This window comes from Chaetodon auriga, chromosome 7 (genome assembly GCF_051107435.1).
Source record: "Chaetodon auriga isolate fChaAug3 chromosome 7, fChaAug3.hap1, whole genome shotgun sequence".
Lineage (NCBI taxonomy): Eukaryota > Metazoa > Chordata > Actinopteri > Chaetodontiformes > Chaetodontidae > Chaetodon > Chaetodon auriga.
Genome location: NC_135080.1, coordinates 12,175,190 through 12,193,821, shown reverse-complemented (window position 1 = coordinate 12,193,821; position 18,632 = coordinate 12,175,190). Strand labels below are relative to the sequence as shown.

General features: G+C 42.3%; 1 protein-coding gene across 4 annotated transcripts in view; it reads right to left on the bottom strand.

The window, feature by feature from the left end:
* arhgef12a (Rho guanine nucleotide exchange factor (GEF) 12a) overlaps nt 1-18,217 on the bottom strand; it is a 37,729-nt gene extending 19,512 nt beyond the window's left edge. Inside the window, exons 1-5 of one of the 4 annotated variants that reach the window (XM_076734862.1) lie at nt 17,302-17,430; nt 16,820-16,949; nt 3,121-3,141; nt 2,264-2,355; nt 112-177 (exon numbers count right to left, since the gene is read on the bottom strand). In XM_076734862.1, coding sequence (XP_076590977.1) covers nt 112-177; nt 2,264-2,355; nt 3,121-3,141; nt 16,820-16,851 — 211 coding nt within the window. In that variant the 5' untranslated portion in view covers nt 16,852-16,949; nt 17,302-17,430. Of the gene's footprint in view, nt 1-111; nt 178-2,263; nt 2,356-3,120; nt 3,142-16,819 lie in introns of all 4 variants that reach the window. The other 3 variants (XM_076734861.1, XM_076734863.1, XM_076734865.1) reach the window with 3 other exon arrangements.
* Nucleotides 18,218-18,632: the final 415 nt, after the last annotated feature.

The window sequence follows — 18,632 nt, the reverse complement described above, 5'->3', positions numbered from 1 at the left end:
TGCTTAAAGAAAGAAAGAAAAAAAAAAACATCTAGAGGCAATTTCACACCAGGCTCTGCAGCATGTATAGATGCAGCTGTCACACCAGCCATTCCAGCAGGAGCATCTTACCACAGGACTCAGGCTTCCCCTCTGCTAGCACACTGCTGCTGCCACTCTTCTGCACCACCAGAGCTTCTGCCCACAGCCCCCACCACGCAGACCACAGCGCAGATAGCACAGCAGCAAACACACATACACACGCACGCACGCACAAACAAAACAAGAACCAACACAAGGAAAGGAAACACAAAACAGGAAAGAGAAAATCATGAGGGAGAAATAATCATGGGAGAAGAAAAATTAAATGAACATATAGATAGTTTAATGAAACATAATGGTTTGGACAGGCAGGAGCTCAGTCTCTAAAATGGACCAGCTTGATTTTTGTTGAAAGTACTTAAAATCACAGTCTTAAGTGATGTAATTGCAGATTGGGTTTTAAGACATCACAACCATAACAAAACATAAGACGATTTGTGGGCTTCTGCTCCAAAATTATTTGGTTAATACTTCAATGGCCTTACCTAAGTGCAGCTGTGATTTCATATTAGGACTCCGGTGTACTCAAATTGCAATAAATTATAGCATGATGAAGGTGAAATTGCAGTTAAACTGCATTTTCAGGTCTGTATGTCAACACCAGAAGGCAAGTTGTGGCAAAGGAGCAGACAATAGAAATACATGCAAAGTTATAGCCAATCACCAGTTTTGTTTGAATAATTCTAAATAAGTAGCTTTTAAAAATGTCCAGTGTATTTTAAGCCTTTGAAGACAATAAATAACTCTCATGAGTTGGTGTTAACATTCATTTCCAGAGAAGCTGACTACTCCTGCCCGTCCCTAATTAACCCAAACCACTTTAAAATTATGATAGAAAAGGTGCAAGAAGAAGATAATCTGAGAAAAGATTGTTAAAGTATTCATGCAACTTGCAGATAACTAAAAAGGATAAACAGAAATACAGACTACTAACATGCAGACATGCAAAAGGCCATTACATAAATTCCAAAATGAATCATGTCTAGAAATAATTATCTGTGAATGGCTTCAATTAAACGGAGAATCGTTTGCTTCTCCATGAGTCCTTCAATCACTGCACCACTCCAAACCAAACCATCAGAGAAATACGTGGAAAAAAGGTTTTAGCATGGTGCTACACGCACCGGGCGGGCAACAAAGTGCACGTCTTGTGTAACCACTGAGAGAACATATCGCGTCTGTGATTTGTTGCATCATACAGAGATAAGCCACCATGTGGTGCAGAGGATTTTCTGTTTTGTTTTGAATACAGAGGCTTCAGTCATATCTCAAATCATACTGCCCTGATTGCTGACAAATACCACAGGGAGTGTCACCATATCAAACTAGTCTGTTTCTGAACCCTAACAATCTCACCCTGCAATAAACTTGAAACTGGAGTGCATAACAGGCTTAGTGGCTTTTGTGCCCTTCAAGTATGCATCGAGACCACCCAACCACTTTGAGCACACAAAACCCACAGAGCACAGATTTATGCAAAACTACGAGGACCACGTGGACATTAAACATGCAGCTGCAGATTGTAAGGTCCTAGAATCAAACCTTCCCGTGCTTATCGGCTTAAAACCTGCAACGTGTAACACAACATAAGCTTCTGATAAATAGTTGGTATAATGCAGCGTAATGCAGACTTAGCCAATAAAAACACATTATCCTGTCAATTAGTTGAATTAACTCGAAAGGGAAGACAAGTCCAACTCCTGTTCAAAATAAGTTGTTAGGCTCCAGTGATAAGACCCAAACAATAATCTCAGACCAGACCACACAAGCAAAATGAATGTAAAGTTTTCAGTGAGAGCGCAAGGCTTAGAGCGAGATACATACACCACCTTTCACCATCCCAGCATGCCTTGTGCATTGAGCAAACCAACATCGGCACAATTGTTTTATGAGACTTTGTTTATGTGTGTGTGAGTGTGTCTGTGTGTTAAGAGGGAGAGAGAGAGAGAAAGAGAAAAAGAGAGAGAGAGAGAGAGAGAGAGAGAGAGAGTAAAAGAGAATGAGAGGGAGTGAGAGAGAGAGAGAGACAGAGAGAGAGAATGGGTGAGAGGGACAGACAGAAAACATGAGACAGTGACGCATAAAGGATGGAAAAAAGGCAGAGTCTGTGACTGAGAATACAAGTTCAAGAGTGAATAAGAAGAACAGGAGCGTGAGCCTGAAAATGAAAGTGGGAAGTTACCTGTAGGGTCAAACTCATTGGAGGGAAGTGAGGTTTTGTCACTTTTGGGCTTCTTGTCTGGGGGGTGGTCTTTACTGAGAATGCTGCTGGTTCTAGAGGAAGATAAACACCCATGAGAAACAGGTAATCCCACCACAAACAATCCTGTATCCAGTATGTGCCATCACATACAACACTGCGGTCTTACTGGAGCATTTTTCACAGGCAGTGTCATTGCATCTTTCTGTGTTGCTACACTGTACATGCACAGGCTGCAGGCAAGGTTCAGAAGGAATTACACCAACACACACAACCAGCAATTGTTCACTTCAGCATTGAGAATAATGTGGAAGGAGGACCTCCTACTGTATGAATCACGCTGAGTGTGTCTACTGTATAATGTGACAGCCGGAGAGGATGTGGAGCCGCTCCGCTGAGCGCCCAGGGAGCAAGGCCAGAGAAAGGACGCTCCTCAGAGGAGGTGCTACAAGGCCAGACTCCGGCTTGAACCTCGCGAGGCTATGTATGGCTGCCTCTGCCTATACCGGCCCCAACTGTGAAAGGCCACTGTTCTGTTCACAGTGAAAGGCAGTGATGGGCCGCCCTCAGAAGAGGGACCCCTTTGTCCCTCACTGTGTGTGTGTATGTGTGTGTACATGAGTGAAGGGGAGGAAGGGGGGCTATGTTTGGTCCAAACTCTGAAGACTTCTGTGTTGTAGCACACCAGGCCTAGTAAAACCTGCCTCATTTCCCTCATCTGGAGCTCTGTGTATGTAAACCACCGGTGTGTGTATGTGTGTGTGCGTGGCCACAGGATTACCTACCCATGAGCACGCTTATATCTTTGCAATAAAATGTGAGAAAATAAAGATTCTTACCTGTTTGCTTTCTTGGGAAACCTGCAAGATAAAACAGAATGACCATGAGTATGTCACAGAAATGACCTGACAGACCATCACCACAATAAAGCAAATAAAGGCTGAGCTGTTTATGCCTATATGGAGGATGAAAAACAAGAAGCAAACTGATGGCTTCTCCTGAGACCCATATAGTGGTAAACATGATAATCCTGATCAAACATCAGAGTTCTTCAGCTGCAGATTAAAGCCTTTTCCAGGTCAAATGTCCTGCGCCTCTCAGATCTCAGCTGTGTGTGTGTGTGTGCGCGCTGCGATTTAGTTCCTCACACACATCACGACTTGACTGTAATAATCATATCCGAATCACATCCATGGCCTGTTTTCCTTCGAGGCAGCCTGCCCTGAGACCGATTACTGCCACAGAGTGATGCAGTGATGAAATAATTTCACATACTGTCAGCGCCATATTGGAAAAGGTGATGTTTTCCAGGAAGTTGGGGATTTGTGCGTTGACTTGCTGTTTGGCAGATGCACCATGAATGAAAAGTCAGATTTAGGGACACAGTGTGCTGTTAATTCTGGAAGTAGGTGTTTGATCTCACCTTTTAGGATACAGTCTTATGGACTCAAAGGTAGCTGAGAATGAAATCTTTACACACAACAAGTTATACATCCTATATTTAAGACTGAAGGCCAGATTATCATCTGTGGGAGTGAGCTTCTCACAAACCGTGACCCGGATGGACCTGAAAATTCTTACACAAGGACAAGGATAAATAAAGACATGAGCCACACTTTAAAATGGGTAAAAAAGATGTCCTAGGGTCCCTGTAAGTCATTCAGGGCCTGTAAGAGAATCTACTCCAAAGCTATTCAAAGGGTAATATTAATCATATTTTTTATCTGTAATGCACTTTCCTCTGAAAGGAAAATCTCCTGAGTGCTCATGAAGTTAGTGCCAGTTATCTGTGTGGCCCCTGAGCTCATTTGTCTGTCTACAGACAGAGTGAGCCGTGTTCTGCCGTTCTTCTTCGTGTAGTATGAAAAACCACTTCAACTGGCTTAAAAGTTATATTGTTGCAGAGCTACCATAAAGGCTAAATTTAGATTCAGTTTTAGTATTATTTTTTTTATTGTGATGAAGTGGAGAAGCATGGAAAATGATTGATGTCTCCGCCAGGAAAGCCCACAAAAACAAATACCTTTTTATACTCTATTGTAAAGCCAAAATCTTCTTTGCTAGGCAGGACAACAGTTGATTGGGTCTGAGGTTAGGTTTCAGACTGTAAAATTTTCTAAATAAGCCTACATGCAGTGTGCTTTGTAAAATGCTTGAAGAAATGCAAAATAGACAGAGACAATGTGAAACGGGATGTAACTCTGAATAGTACTGGTATTCTTTAAATGCACACAGTGGTTTGCTGCAAAACAGAAGAACGGATAACTACACATTTCAGAGCACCAGTCTTCCGTAATGGGGAGGTCTCACGACTAACTAGCCCACATTAACTCTTTCTCCTGGCGACAGTGTGTCCCATTCAGAACCATGCAGGGGCAGCTGAATGGCCCGTTTATGAAAGTGCCTCAGACTGTAATAAGTTCCAGAGCCTACAGCAGAAAAAAAAAGCTAGCTTTAAGTAGTCCACTCCCTGAAACCTCTGAATTGGAGAGATGGAAAAGTCAGCACATAAACACACACACACTGAACTGGGACATGTGTACGCACAAGCTCGGGGATGGCAAAACTGAGCAGGCCGATGTTATTCTTGGTTGATCATACAGGAACAAATGAAAACGTGACAGGCAAACCAAGTTCTAAGAGGCCGGATGATGCATCAGGCTGTCTATAATGTCTATGCTGAACTAGACTTATGAATCACGCTTTCAGAAATAATGCAGTACTGTTTTGTAACTGTTAAAGAGGACAGAACAGCTGAAAAGGAATGTAGACTCAAATTATATCATGCGGTATCTATATCCCAAATAACCATGGGACCATGAAATGACCTGCCTGAGACACATCGAGGGGCTAAGGGGGGGGCTATGAAGAAAGACCGTAGCAGCAGACAGAAACAAGGGGATGTAACAAAAGAGAAAACTAATGTTTAGAAAGCCTGAATATGTATGTCAGTTCAGCCAAAAAGAGGTAACCTTGCTACAGGAGGTTGGAGGTCAAACACAAATACAAGTATTTAAAGTGAAAGGGCTTGCTGTTGTCTGAGTTTAAGGACATCAAACACAGTGTGATTTTCACCGTTCTAATAAATATACTGTGACATTTCTTAAAATACAGGCAGCCTTTCTAAATGGCAACCCAAAAATATCCTGCTGCACTGAATCCTGAAACTGCCAGGCCTCTGGTAGAAGTCTGTGAAAACACACAAACGCACCACTCCGGGCCTTTGATAGTAAAAGTTCCCCAGTTGCCCCTGGCAACCAGATCTGGATCACTGTAAACCGCTTTTAAAGGTCTCGATGCCCTTGTTGACAGCCACGTTTCCAATGTTAATACAAAAATAAAGGTGGGCTAAAATACAGCAAAACTTTATGTTTCTGGCTGGGTGGACGTGAGTGCTGCTGTCACATTGATTTCCACATGAAACCAGCAAAACTGAGTGTGGGAAAAAGAAAAAACAATGACCCCCCCGACCCCCCCCCCCCCCCCCCCCCCCACCATTAGAGCGTAACTAAAGAAAAAAGCAGTAGTGATAGCGAGACAGTCAAATCTGTCTGAAAAAAAAAAGCAGAGACGTCATCAGAGAGGGCTGCTGCAGGCCTACGACAGAAACTGTACTTCAGAGTGTACAAGTGTTGAATGTAAGAGATCAGTGGCAATCAGCTGAGTGACGTGCACGTTTATACGCATGTGAAACAGAACAGAACTCCAAAGAGGCCATCACTTAGACACAAATTGCACATCAAATAACTAAACTGATTTGAGTCAAGGGCAACAGTCTTGTGTTAAAATCTGTTTTGAAACTGCAAAGTGAAATTATAAAGACAGGAACTTTCAACAGGGAAGCAAAAGTGCCCTTTGGTTGAAAGTGAGAAATTCTCAAATACCATACTTGAAGGCACTGAAAAATACACAAACTCAGTGTCTATTACAAGACTCTGCAGCACCTAGCCTGTGTTTGACAAAGCAGCTAAATGACAACTTAAGTATGATAATAAATGGGAAGACTTACAAGTCTTATGAATTCCCATTCTGTTACAGGGTGGGCTCTTATATACACACTAGGCTTGTCAAAGCTGACATGTTAACTTGTGAGTGATCCAAAGTTACACGTGCTGATTCTCAATTAATTTTATGTGAACTTTCTGAAACATGTTACTTTGATTAATCAGGCTCAAGCTCAAGCTTGTAGCTGAGGTGTGCAACATATAAGTCATACATGCCTGCACAGCAGAATACTGAATGTATTATAGCTGTATTTGCTAATCGGAAATTAAATATTGTGGTCGTGACAGTGGAGGAGATATTTATTACAGAAGCCCTGTGTTCGATGGATATAGACTCAAATCACTACAAAGCTGGCGAGTCTTTTTAATAGGTGTCACTACCAGGGCAACGTTTCTGTGAGTTGTCACTGAAAAGTATCGCTGACACACAGTCATAGCTCCCACAATCTCAGAACCTAATGGCTATCGTTTGATGAAGATTTAGCCTCTGGAGCAACGGCCAGTGTTTCTGGGGCTTCCGATGTAGCCTGGATATCTGGATAACAGATATCCGGGACTACACTTCCTCTTCTGTGTGCCGGTAATTGTTTACAGTCCAATTTGAAACTTGAGATGCGAAGATGACACTTTGGCAAAGCTCTATAGACAATATCTGCATATGTATGCAGATAACTTCATTTAAAAAAATAAAAGCTAATAAAAAGCTAAATCATTCTGATGGGTTGGTCAGTGGGTTCTACAATTACATTTCATCGAATGCTGTCCGCCTCTTTTGCCCTCCATGCAGACTGTTAACCCACATGTAACCAAAGCCCGCTCAAACATGATTGGTCAATACTACTCAGACTACAAACACACTGCAAACGGACACCAGAATGTTTCCGATACCAAACTCTTGTCACATTCTGCCGTCTCGTGCAAATATCTGTTTACAGAGATTATAGCTCACATAACTCCACAGTGGATCTCTGGTGAAACATCACAATGGCTCCACATTAGCAGTGAATTCTCTGTCCAGTAGAAAACAGTAGGTTATTGTTCTATGTCCTAATGCTACTACTTTAAACACTCTATTATACAGTCTGTTAAAAGAACAATAAACAACTTGTATGATTACTGAGAAAATACTAAATCTGAAAGGATTAGCAGATTAATGGAGTGGACTGACATCAAATTAATAAGCAACAATTTTGATAATCCATTAAGCATAATTTCTTTGATTTTAGCTTTTCGCGATTAATGTGTAATATAATGGGGTTTTCGGACATCTGAATTGGTCTGCTTGGCCTTTGTAAAAAAGTTATTGAGAGAATAATCAATGGATTTAACCAATAACAAAAAAGTAAATTAGTTGCATCCCAAGAAAATACACGCTTCTTACAGAAGATACAATGTGAGCAGTAGTGATACTACAATTTGACCTCTGCAAGCATTGATTTCATTCAGTATTTATAGGCCTAAATAACCGAGTGAAGCTAGATCAATACAGAGCTTCTAGAAGCCTTGCTCTGTACTTTAAAAATGTTTTTTCTAGGTAATACATTAAAAAAAAAACTTGTAAATTGGACACTGTAAATCTTTCTGCTCGAGTAAAACTAAGAGCTGCAGCTGCTCTACTAGCGTGCACTAGAGATGATATGTAGATCTAGTAAAAACTACACTCTGAAAATGTACAGAGAGCGCTCAAGAATCAATTTTCCTCAGCTCATTCAATTCTTTAGATCCAGCTATAAAAGTCTGAGCTAGGACCTCTTCCTGAACGGGGCCATTAAATTTGCAGGGAGGGAGAAAGGGAGAAAGAAGGCAGAGTCAGAACAGGGTGGGATGGGAGGGAGGGGCAGCACTGGAGCGGGCCTGGGCTTGAATGCTCCATTGAGGTTTGGTGTTTTGATGGAAAACTGTGGCAGAGCTGGGCCAACTGCAGCAACAGTGGCAGCAAGAGAGGCCTGGGACCAGACCAGAACATGGACAGAGAGAGAAAGTAGTGAGCGAGGGAGGGACTAACAGCCCTCAGGGAGTGGGACCCTGACACACAGCCATTTCTGTGAAAGGATCTCCCAAACTGAAGAGGAAGGAAAACACTGAACAATAAGGAACTAGACCAACTCACGCAAGATTCAGGGGAAGCACTTCAAGTTATTCTCAGTTCCTCTTAGAATGAGTAAAAGCAAATATAGACCGATGACTAAAGTGTCACTCGGAGTTGAATTATAAGCAATTCGATATGTAAAAGCGCAAACACAAAAACAGAAACCTTAAACTGATTTTGAGGATAAATGCATGCAGGATAGAAATTATAGTTGGCTGACACTTGATGAAGTAATTTTATCCCGTAAGTTGTGCTGTATGCTGCAGTCATCTGGAGTGTCCTACCAAAAGGAGAGCTACACAGCTCATAGCACAGGTGTTGTGAATGGGAGAGGTGGGGCCTGTCTGAAACTAGCAGAGGATTGGACAGTTTTGGGAGTTGCCTGCAGGCTGCAAAGATCTGACTGAGGTGTGTTCCATTCCAAGATAACCTTGCACACTGCAAAACATCCTCAGATGTTAGATTAGACTGGAAAACTTTGGAGAACTGGAGTGTGGGGACGGCACAAAGTCCTCAGCTGGGTTTTGTGCTGATTCATGCCGCTGGCCTGCCACGTACCCTATGGAACTGGTAATATCTTCTTTTCCGCCAGCCAGCCATTCATGCCACCTCTTTAAACCTGCTCTGTGATTCTGTCTCAATGGTGCAATGATACAGTCTCTTGAACAGCCTGATTCATGCCTGCAGCCTGCCAAAGGGAGAGAAAACACACTCACACACAAACACACACAGCTTGTTATCTAATCTATATACCTGAGTCACACAATGTGGGTGCACACACAAACACAGCCAGCATGATGTCACTGCTTTCCACTCCCTGCCACTAAGAAAGAAGTAGTCTACACCCACACAGTGATATTCCTTCCTTAAACCACCTTCTGTATTACAGTCTAGTCTAATATCAAACACACTGGTGTCACCATCAACATGTGGCCTTAGCAGTGTATCCATGTAGCATTGTGTATGTTGGGATATTGACTTAAAGACAGAGACCATTAAGTGAGTGTATGAGACAGAGAGACCTAGAGAGAAAAAGAGAGAGAGGGAGAGAGGTGTGGTGTGTTGAGAGACAAGAGCAATAGCTCCAGAGCTCAAGCTACAGCCTCAGGGGGAAAACAGTGCCCTTTCTGCCCCAATAAACCTCATCAGGATTCCTGACATGAGGGCCGGGGGATAGACATTTCTTCACGCTATGCTGTCTGCTGTCCTCCAGCACTGGGAAAGGAAAAGAGGTGGTTCAACATGCTACACTGTCCACACTGCTGCTGGTCATGAGCCCTACAACAAAATCTGAGAACTTTTCTAGGAGAGGCTGCCCCTGTTGATCAAGTTAGCCGTTAACTTACAGTACTGCATAGGGTATGCTTAAGTGTCTGCCAAGGGCACATGGAGACCTGGACTGACAGACTTTTGGTGTATGATTTGGTATCCTGCAATGATCTCAAAGATATATTAATAGCTGTTAGAGGCAGATCTATGATGACATTTAAGCTGATGCAACCTGTGGTAAAAGCAAATCTACTGACACCTTAATCTCTCTAAAGCTATAAAATGTGTACTACATGGCACTCATTAAAAAAATCTAGCTTGGCGAGGCAAGACGATAGGGAAAACATTAGGACATTCATGTGACAACCAGAGTATCTACATCAAAGATGCTTATAGCATCCCTGCACTTCTTAATCACCTTTAAAGTCGTTGAGGAAACATGACTGCAGGTTGGTGACAGAAGTGTTCTGACACTGGTTCGTGTAGAGAAAAAGTAGGCTTGTGTTAGTCTGTCAAGTCACCTCTGAATCAGCAGAAACAGTCGGTGCAGGATTAATCACAGTGCAGCAGCAAGTTGCCCGTCTCTCCTGACAATACAACCTCTCCTGGCACACAGAGGCAACATTCAATTAGAGCATCTCCATTGTGAGATCCAGGGAAAGGGCGTCTCAACATGCTACATAAATCACATCCAGTCAACTACAACAGAGATGCTGCTATTGAACATCAACCATCTATTGCTGAGTGTATCAAAGACATATATAAGCTAAGATAAACTGCCAGTATCACTGTACAGTCTGCAGAGTATCACGGCTTCACAAGTGCCACAGTTAGTTTGAAGGCTCTAGCCTGGTTCATTGCTGCAAAACCCTTACATGGACATGTGAGGACGTGACACTGGAGCAAGACAGCTCTCTCCCCTTGTCCCCTTTTTCTCTATTGTAGTGATCCTGCCTTTTGTGAAGTGAAAGTAATGTTTGGGGCCTGAAGCACTCTTGGCTAACAGGGCAGGACTGTAGAGGGTGTCCACAAGCATCAACATCACAGGGCTGGGTGATAGACCCCCAACTCCCCCAGCACTCAGAGCCCCAGCTAATGCCCAGACTTCACCAACTCTCCAACATCCCTACCTCTGGGGCATTGCCTGTTTCTTTTCCTCTCTGCCATCTTCCTCTTTTTTTCTATCTCAGAGTCCATTTCCTTTTAGCCAGGCTGAAGATGATGAAGACAACCACAGAAGAAATACTAACACCCTCAAAAAATACACAAAAGAGACCCAAGCCAAACCACTAACTAACCCACCTGTCCAATTTCCATTTGCACTTGGTTGATTGATGAAGGCAAATTTGATGCAACTGTAAATACTCCCTACCTTGGGGCCATAATAAAAATATAGTGATGATGGGAGAAAGGAAATAATTGAAGCAAAGAATGGAATAAAAGATGGATGTGGTTTGGAGTCTGTGAAAAAGAATGAAATGGGACCTGAGTATGGTGAGAGTTGGTGTGTGCCTGCCAAAGTGACATCCAGGTGTGAGCTGTCCTAAGGGCTTTCCTAAGGTCCACATTTACATTCAATAAATTAACAAAACTAAGTATCTGGTCAGTGCATGATATTGAAAAAATGGGATATACATTGGGATATGAAAAAATACAGGGAAATTCACCAGATAAATGCACTGTGTTATTCACGCACAGATATACAGTGAACAATTTTTATTATTTGGGTACTTTAAAAGCCCATCCTCTACTAACAAATGAACCCCCCGCCCCTGACTTCTACCACACTTGGTTAAACCCTCTGCCACCACTCCAGAAATCATCTTAATAACCTTCACAAATGGACTCGTGTGCCACGGTTGTGATATTTACATATAAACGACCATTTTTAACGATGTTTGAATGCATGCTTAATCTGCGTGGTGGAAGATAAACAGGCCTCCTGGCGCAGCTGAGGATGGTGAAACAACTCAAGCAGCAAACAGATTTATCTATATGCCGGCAAGATGTACAGATAGATGTGGATATTTTAAGTTTTGTGTGTGTTGTGTGTGTGTTAAGCATGTGTGTTAAGCGTTTCCGGCTCTGTTTAGAGACGGGTGATATGCAAACTATGCATGCACAGTGACCAGTTAGCTCTGTGCTCTGATGAACGGGTGCATTTTATCAGTGCATCAAACAACCACGCAGCGCTCATTGTCAGGTTGCAGTAGGCGACTAGCAGTGGTTTGGTTTGGTTTGGTAAATTAATGGAGTGCACCCCTTCAACAGAGCACACTGGGAACTGATCAAATTCTGTGTTTCCAAGAACCCTTAGACCAGACAAAATTATGTACTCTCAGACTTTTCTTATAGCTCAGACATAGAAAATGAGAACTTTGTGAGTTTTCCTTTTATATCAAGCAGAAAAAAAGTCGTAGCATGACGTGACTGAGCTAATTTGCCTTACTTGACATTACGCGTCCTGCAATATGACCAGTGCACATACGCATATTGCAGTGTCACTGCTGACATGATACACCGTGCAACTCTAGTTTGAACCAAAAGGAAAACTTGATATTGCAGCAGTTTTGCTGCATAGATCATATGTAGCTGCCCATCTTAACCAAAATGTGACGAACAAAACCTATTTCCGGAGTGTTGTGTGTAATGCATCACTGACAACTGTAATTGCAACAGCAGAATAACTCCAGGGTGAACTCACAAAATAGTAGGACGATGCGCCACTTAATTAGTACTGGCCTTTACAACCATAATTCACATTACTAAGGTGGAATACATGTGTGCTGTCTGACAGAACAGAGGATAACGGTTGCAGGAGGAAGGGACTGCTTATGGAAAGGACTACCTGTGGATCAACTAGCTTCCTTTTTAACTCGTGACATATGGCTGAATGTGTCTGTGGCTGGTTGTAGTGACAGTAGATGTTGTAAGGATGACAAGAAACTATACTTGAAAAAGCCTCATTGTTGTCCTCGTTCTTGAAATTAAAAACAACATACTCATCCACGTCTTGAACACTCAAAGCCACCATCAACAACTATTTGCATTAATTTTGAATGTGAGAAAACCCCAGACTCCATAAAAGATTAGAGACCAGACCATGGTACAAATCAATACAGTAATCCAGTTTGCCAGCGAGCTGCTTCTCCTTTTTCACTGTGAGGATGAAACTCATAATGTATAAATACCATAACTCAGGAAGATCAACTTAGGACAGCTGACACCTATGTGCTCGCCACAGATCAGTCTGGGAGTTTTAGAGATTTTGTACTTGTTTTTCTACTATTTCCCCATGGAGGACAAAACATCATAAACACCTTTCAGTATAATGCAGCACCACCACAAACCACAGCCTTCAACTTCACAATAGGATTAAAACTAGACCTCTCTGGCACCGTCTGCACCAATTCTTATGATGACACTCTTAAAAAGATAAGAGTTGTTTCATATACATGACCACTGTACCGCACCAAGGCACCATACTGCAAAAAGACCTACTCTGGGTGGCATTTGTTTTACAGATGAGATGTTGAGGTGTGAGCTTGCTGCTGACCTAAAAATGCTGTGGCAAAGACTTTAATGTAAAAGGAGGGCCTACAGGCTATCATAACTAGGACTTCAACTTCTGAGAGTAAATGAATTCCTTCACAATCTTGAGACAGAAAATCACACACTTTCCATAACAGTGGGATAAGGCAAATTACAAATTATTAAGACTATCAAGGCAAAGAACAAGAGCTGCAGCTAACAATTAGTATCGTTATCGATTAATCTCCCCATTATTTTCTCATTTATTCCAGTAATTGTTTGGTATGCAAAATACCACACAGCAGCTAAGAAAGAACATAAATTTCCCCAAACCTACCGCGATGTCTTCCTCAAACTGATTTTTCATTCAACCAACAGTCCAAAACCTCCAAAACCCGGAGATATTCTGTTCACTTCAATGACTGTGAAAAGCAAGAAATCTTCATTTTGGAAAAGCTGTAACATCAAATAATGGATCGCTGCCTACCTGCATGTGAAAGGCCCTCTTATAACTACTTATCCTGTGGGATGACATTTTAAAAGGTATACTACGCAGGACTTTCCCAAAAAAAACCAAACCAAAACAAAACAAAACAAAACAAAACAATGTATTGACTCATACAAAGATAATCCCTCTCAACCATCACCTATGACCCACGTTAAGTGTGTGGCTTTGCATTTATCTCTAGGGATTCTGCCCTCTTCCTGTATTTACTTGTTTTCTTCTTGTTTTGCTGTGGTTGAGGCATTTCTGGTCTGCAACTGTTGGGTGGTGGGTGTGTAGCCCCCAGCCAGCAACAGTGTACAGGTGTGGTTGGGACTTTATAAAAAGGTAGCACGTGCCAGAAGGTAAGCAACATGCATCCAAGAGGAAGCTACAAAATTGGTTGACACAGTGCAGAAAACTGTTTGTTTACAAACAGTAACCAACATTTCCTTTATGATATACCTTTAAGTATTTGCCAATCAATTAATTTCAGGCATTAGTTCGGTGATGATGGACGTACTGCACACACATCTGCATGAATGCATTGGCAATCGCTTGTCTGACTGATGGTGGTCAGAAAATTTTAATGTATCGCCCGACCCTATATATTAATCTGGAGCCTCTGCACTTCTGTTGATCAGAGCTTTAACTTCTGGATACTCATTTTAATGCACAGCTCAGAGCAGCTGACACAGCTTCCTCAGTGTCAGTGCTGACTAGATGGAGTAGAAGCATACTGCATTATCAGGGAGGGATGCCAAATACAGGAGACGCATACAAGCAGACCGAGCTGTCAGAAGTACTCATGAAAACACTGATCATGACGAACAAATTCCACTGCAGTGAGGCACATATCAACTCCAATCATTATCACTTGGCATGCACATAATCAGTTTATTACTCAACTGCCATAATATTGTTATACTACTGATAAGAATTTTTTATTACCATTTAATCGTATGCGTTATCGTCAGTTCAAATTCCAAGCATTGGCTGGATGCAGAATCTCATATTTGATGCTTTTCTCTGTTTCATTTGTGGTTTTTAGGCAATTGGCTGGGCAAAATAAACAATCTTAAGATATCACCTTGGGCTCTATCACGTTGTGATGGACATTTTGTCATTAGAAAAGTCAGTATAATCAATGATAATTGATCAATTAATGCCAAGCTTTTTAGCTGTAAAACTATTATCATTAACTGGCCCTCCAACAGGGTAACAGTGAAGACTTGCTCCACCCAACCTCCCTGAATGTACCTGACCCACACTGATGGACCTGGAGAGGAGCGTAGAGTGGACAGCCGGTTTGCTCCCACTGAGAGCTATTGTTTACTATTAGTGATGTCACCAGCACCACTTCCCGGGAGGGCCTCGGGGGGGTGGGAAAAACGTGGAGATCAGCAGAACTCCATGACAAAGAGCTAACAGCACACTGAACTGACCCATCGGCTGGCGGCCCATCCCCAATAGATGCTGGATGCATACTCCCACCACAGCCAACAGAGCGAAAACAAAATGCACAACACCACACACAGAGGGACAGAAAGCAAGGACAGGGATACAGACAGACTTAAGGAGGGAGGGAGAGACTGACAACAGCATTAATCAATGAAGTCATTAGCGTCACCCACTGTGGAAAGCAACCTTGAAAACAGCTGCGGTCTAAACAACAACTCCTTCTCTAATTTTTGTGCAGATACAGAGCTAGTTGCTTGCACAATCTACAGACTGCTGTCACGCTGTTTTGCATTTTTTTGGTTTTGCATTAACATAATGGCCTGCATCATGTTTTACTGGTCGAGTAATAATTGTGACAGAGTGTGTGACACCAAAACAAAGAGATGAACAAACTCAGTCCAATGACATCAATTCACACGCTTTGACTGAATATGAATAGACAAAAAAATTGTGCAGCACTGTCTCAAGCCTTCACAAGCAGCAGCAAATCGGAGATGACCAAATATGCTGTATATTACATAAGACACACTGCACTGTCTAACAGCAATGGCAACCTAACACTAGGTGCTTCACTGCATCAGGAATATCTATGTGATTTATTTGCCTATAAATTGCAGTTAAAATTTCAATACAGGTTTGATGAAGTGATCCATTTTACTGATAAAAGCAACCAGCAATGTGATGGTATCTGTACTGGTTTAGTCAATAATACCATGCACAGTGTGGTAATACCATTAAAAAAAAAAAAGAAAACACAATAAACAGCACCACAATAGCAGTTGGTGCCAGCCACTGTTGCCATCATTGCAGTGGGGGAGGGGGGTCATGTAAAATGGGGTTGGGCATTAGCCTCTAGCTCATGTCCTAGCCATGAGGATATTTCAGATCCCAACCTGTGCAATGAAGCTTCCCTCTGCTCTGAATCTACTGAGCACATTCCACTGTCTTGGCCTGCTCCGCTTGCAGGTATGTGGGATTCAGGTGGGATGTGATGTAAAGCAACGGCTTCACTTCTCTGTTACGAGAGAATAGAAACCTCTTTATTCTCCAGGTACACGAACATAGGGGAATTCATTCTTGCAGTGATAACTTATATCTCAATGGATTAGGATGGCACAGGCTGATCCTCCTGTACCATTTAGTGCGTTCCTCAGGCCATGACACATTATTTAGCCCGCTGGTCTTAGCAACAGTGTCCAATCTGCGAGTTTAAGTTGACAGATGCCTTAGATAAGGTGATTACTTGACGAAGCCAAGGTTTTGTCTAAATCCAGAGATTGTTTTAATAGGTGTAGGAGAAGGTTAGCTTTAAAGGCTTAGCAGTAATAGTGATGTTGAAAGGTGTACAGGGATCACAGACGACTGTTCCCTGGCACACAAACAGTGGCAGGCCTCACTCCTTGGACAAGTAGTACTTTACTGTCTGCAGAGAACTCCATTACCCATGCTGAGATCAGCAGAGTTTCCATCTAGATCTGATGTCCTTCCTTAGTAATTAGATTGTGTAACACAGTTATTACTGAGCACATCACCACAAAGAAGTGCTTTACTTGGACCATGTAAAACATATTTTCATCAGACTGCGGGCTGTTTCACATGCAGCCTCATCATAACCAAATCAGGAAACTTTAACAAGATTTCACATTTGATATCTTGGGAGACTCAATTTGTGCATGTGTAAAGGTGGCTGTGTACTGTACCTGTCAGTGAAGCTGGTCTGTGTGTCACTCATTGGGCTTCCGATTCTAGATTTGCAGCAAATTATATCCGATTAACATTTTCCAGAGTGTGATGAGGCGATTTCCTGGCGCGTCCTTCTCTGGCATTCGTCTGAAGTAGGCAAGGATTTCGAGAATTGCGTTGAGAATAAATGTTGAGTTGTTGCGAGGCTCGTCCAAACACCAGAGGAAACAAAAATGCTACCTATGGCTATCTCTTAACCAACACTCCCGGTCAAAATGTTCTAGCAGGAAGGGCTCTACAGTGCAAACCTTAAAAATTAACCGGGGCCTCTGTGGTATTAGCTGTACAGTCAGATGATAGCCACCAACAATAAATAAACTGCGCCAGCTGGCACAAGTTGTCGTGCATGTATGAACTCCTCGTACGAAGCCTTTAGCTTTCACATGCCAGTTTATGGCCGATATGAAACGTGTAAACAATATTCCAATGTATCAGACACCTCGGCCCAGCGCTGGAGTCCGTCTGCCACCACCCCTGCTCGGCTGAATGGCCTCGGTTCCTAAATGATCTTCGAAGATGCTGGAAATTCCTCCAGTCCCATTTGGTATTCCCTGCTCCCAGAAATGCCTGTCTGTGGCTGTGGGGACGACTCTCCCGTGACCATGAGAATCGCTCAATACCGAGTTTTAAACGACCCGTGTTACACACTAGCAAAACAACTGCAGCTAATGTTATACCGGCGTAAAGACGTTAGATTCAAAACCACGACTGGTTAGATGGTCGATTAAAAAAAAACAGTGTTTTTTTTTTTTTATTTTTTTTTTTTTTTTAGGAAATCCTTTCTCACGGTAAGCTGGCTGTTGGATCTCGCCAGCTACCAGCTAACAAAACAGATGAGCTCTTTCAGCAAAAAACTTTGCTTCGTATGCTCTTGTTTCGAGTGCAAACTAAGCAAACTCCCGTTCACAACAATGAGCCGGCCAACGACAGAGAAATATATATACAACACGGCATGAATGTCGACTTGGCTGGCGAGATGTCTCCGCGTTATGTCCTTCAAAAGGTCTCCTTGAGAAAAGAAAATCCAGTGGAGTCGGTTAGCACAGCGCGACGTTCCTTGACTCCATGTTTCCAGAATTCAGTCGTTTCTCGGCAGAATTCCCGTGGATGGAAGCAGGCTAGCTGTGTGGCCAGCTAACGGGACAGAAAGTGACACAAACCCCCTGTAAACAACGACAAAAAAACGCCGAGGCGCTTAAAACTTTTCGTGAACATCAAACGACGTTTTTTCCAACGCAAGACGTTATTTGTACGAGCATAAAACTGGCGGAAAGGTTCCCAAAATCCCACTTTCTGCCGCTAGCAACGCCCTAGCCAGCTAGCTGTTCAGTCCACTAGCGCTTCCACCAACCACTTCCGCCGGGAGCTGGGAAAACTCATTTTGTTTCAGCATAATGTTCGGCTGCATTGCTGCGAAATAACACCAGTATTCGAACAACGTTAACAATTATCCCACTGCGTCAAGTAATAGTAGAATGATATTCATTTTTATCGTTAATAAAGTTTATGTTAGGTAATGAATAAAAAAAATAGTCGGAAAGTTAAATGTATATTAAACGTGCCACAGTTTGTCGATTAATCGATAAAAAAAAACAAACAGACAAATAAGTTCCAGCTTCTAAAATGTGAATATTTGCTTGTTTTCTTTGTCCTCTGTGACAGTTAACCGAAAGTCTTGTCTTTTGGACTATTGGTCAGACATAATAAAACATTTGATGGACATTTTTCACTTAAAAAACAAGAGCACCCATAGTCATATATCAGACTATT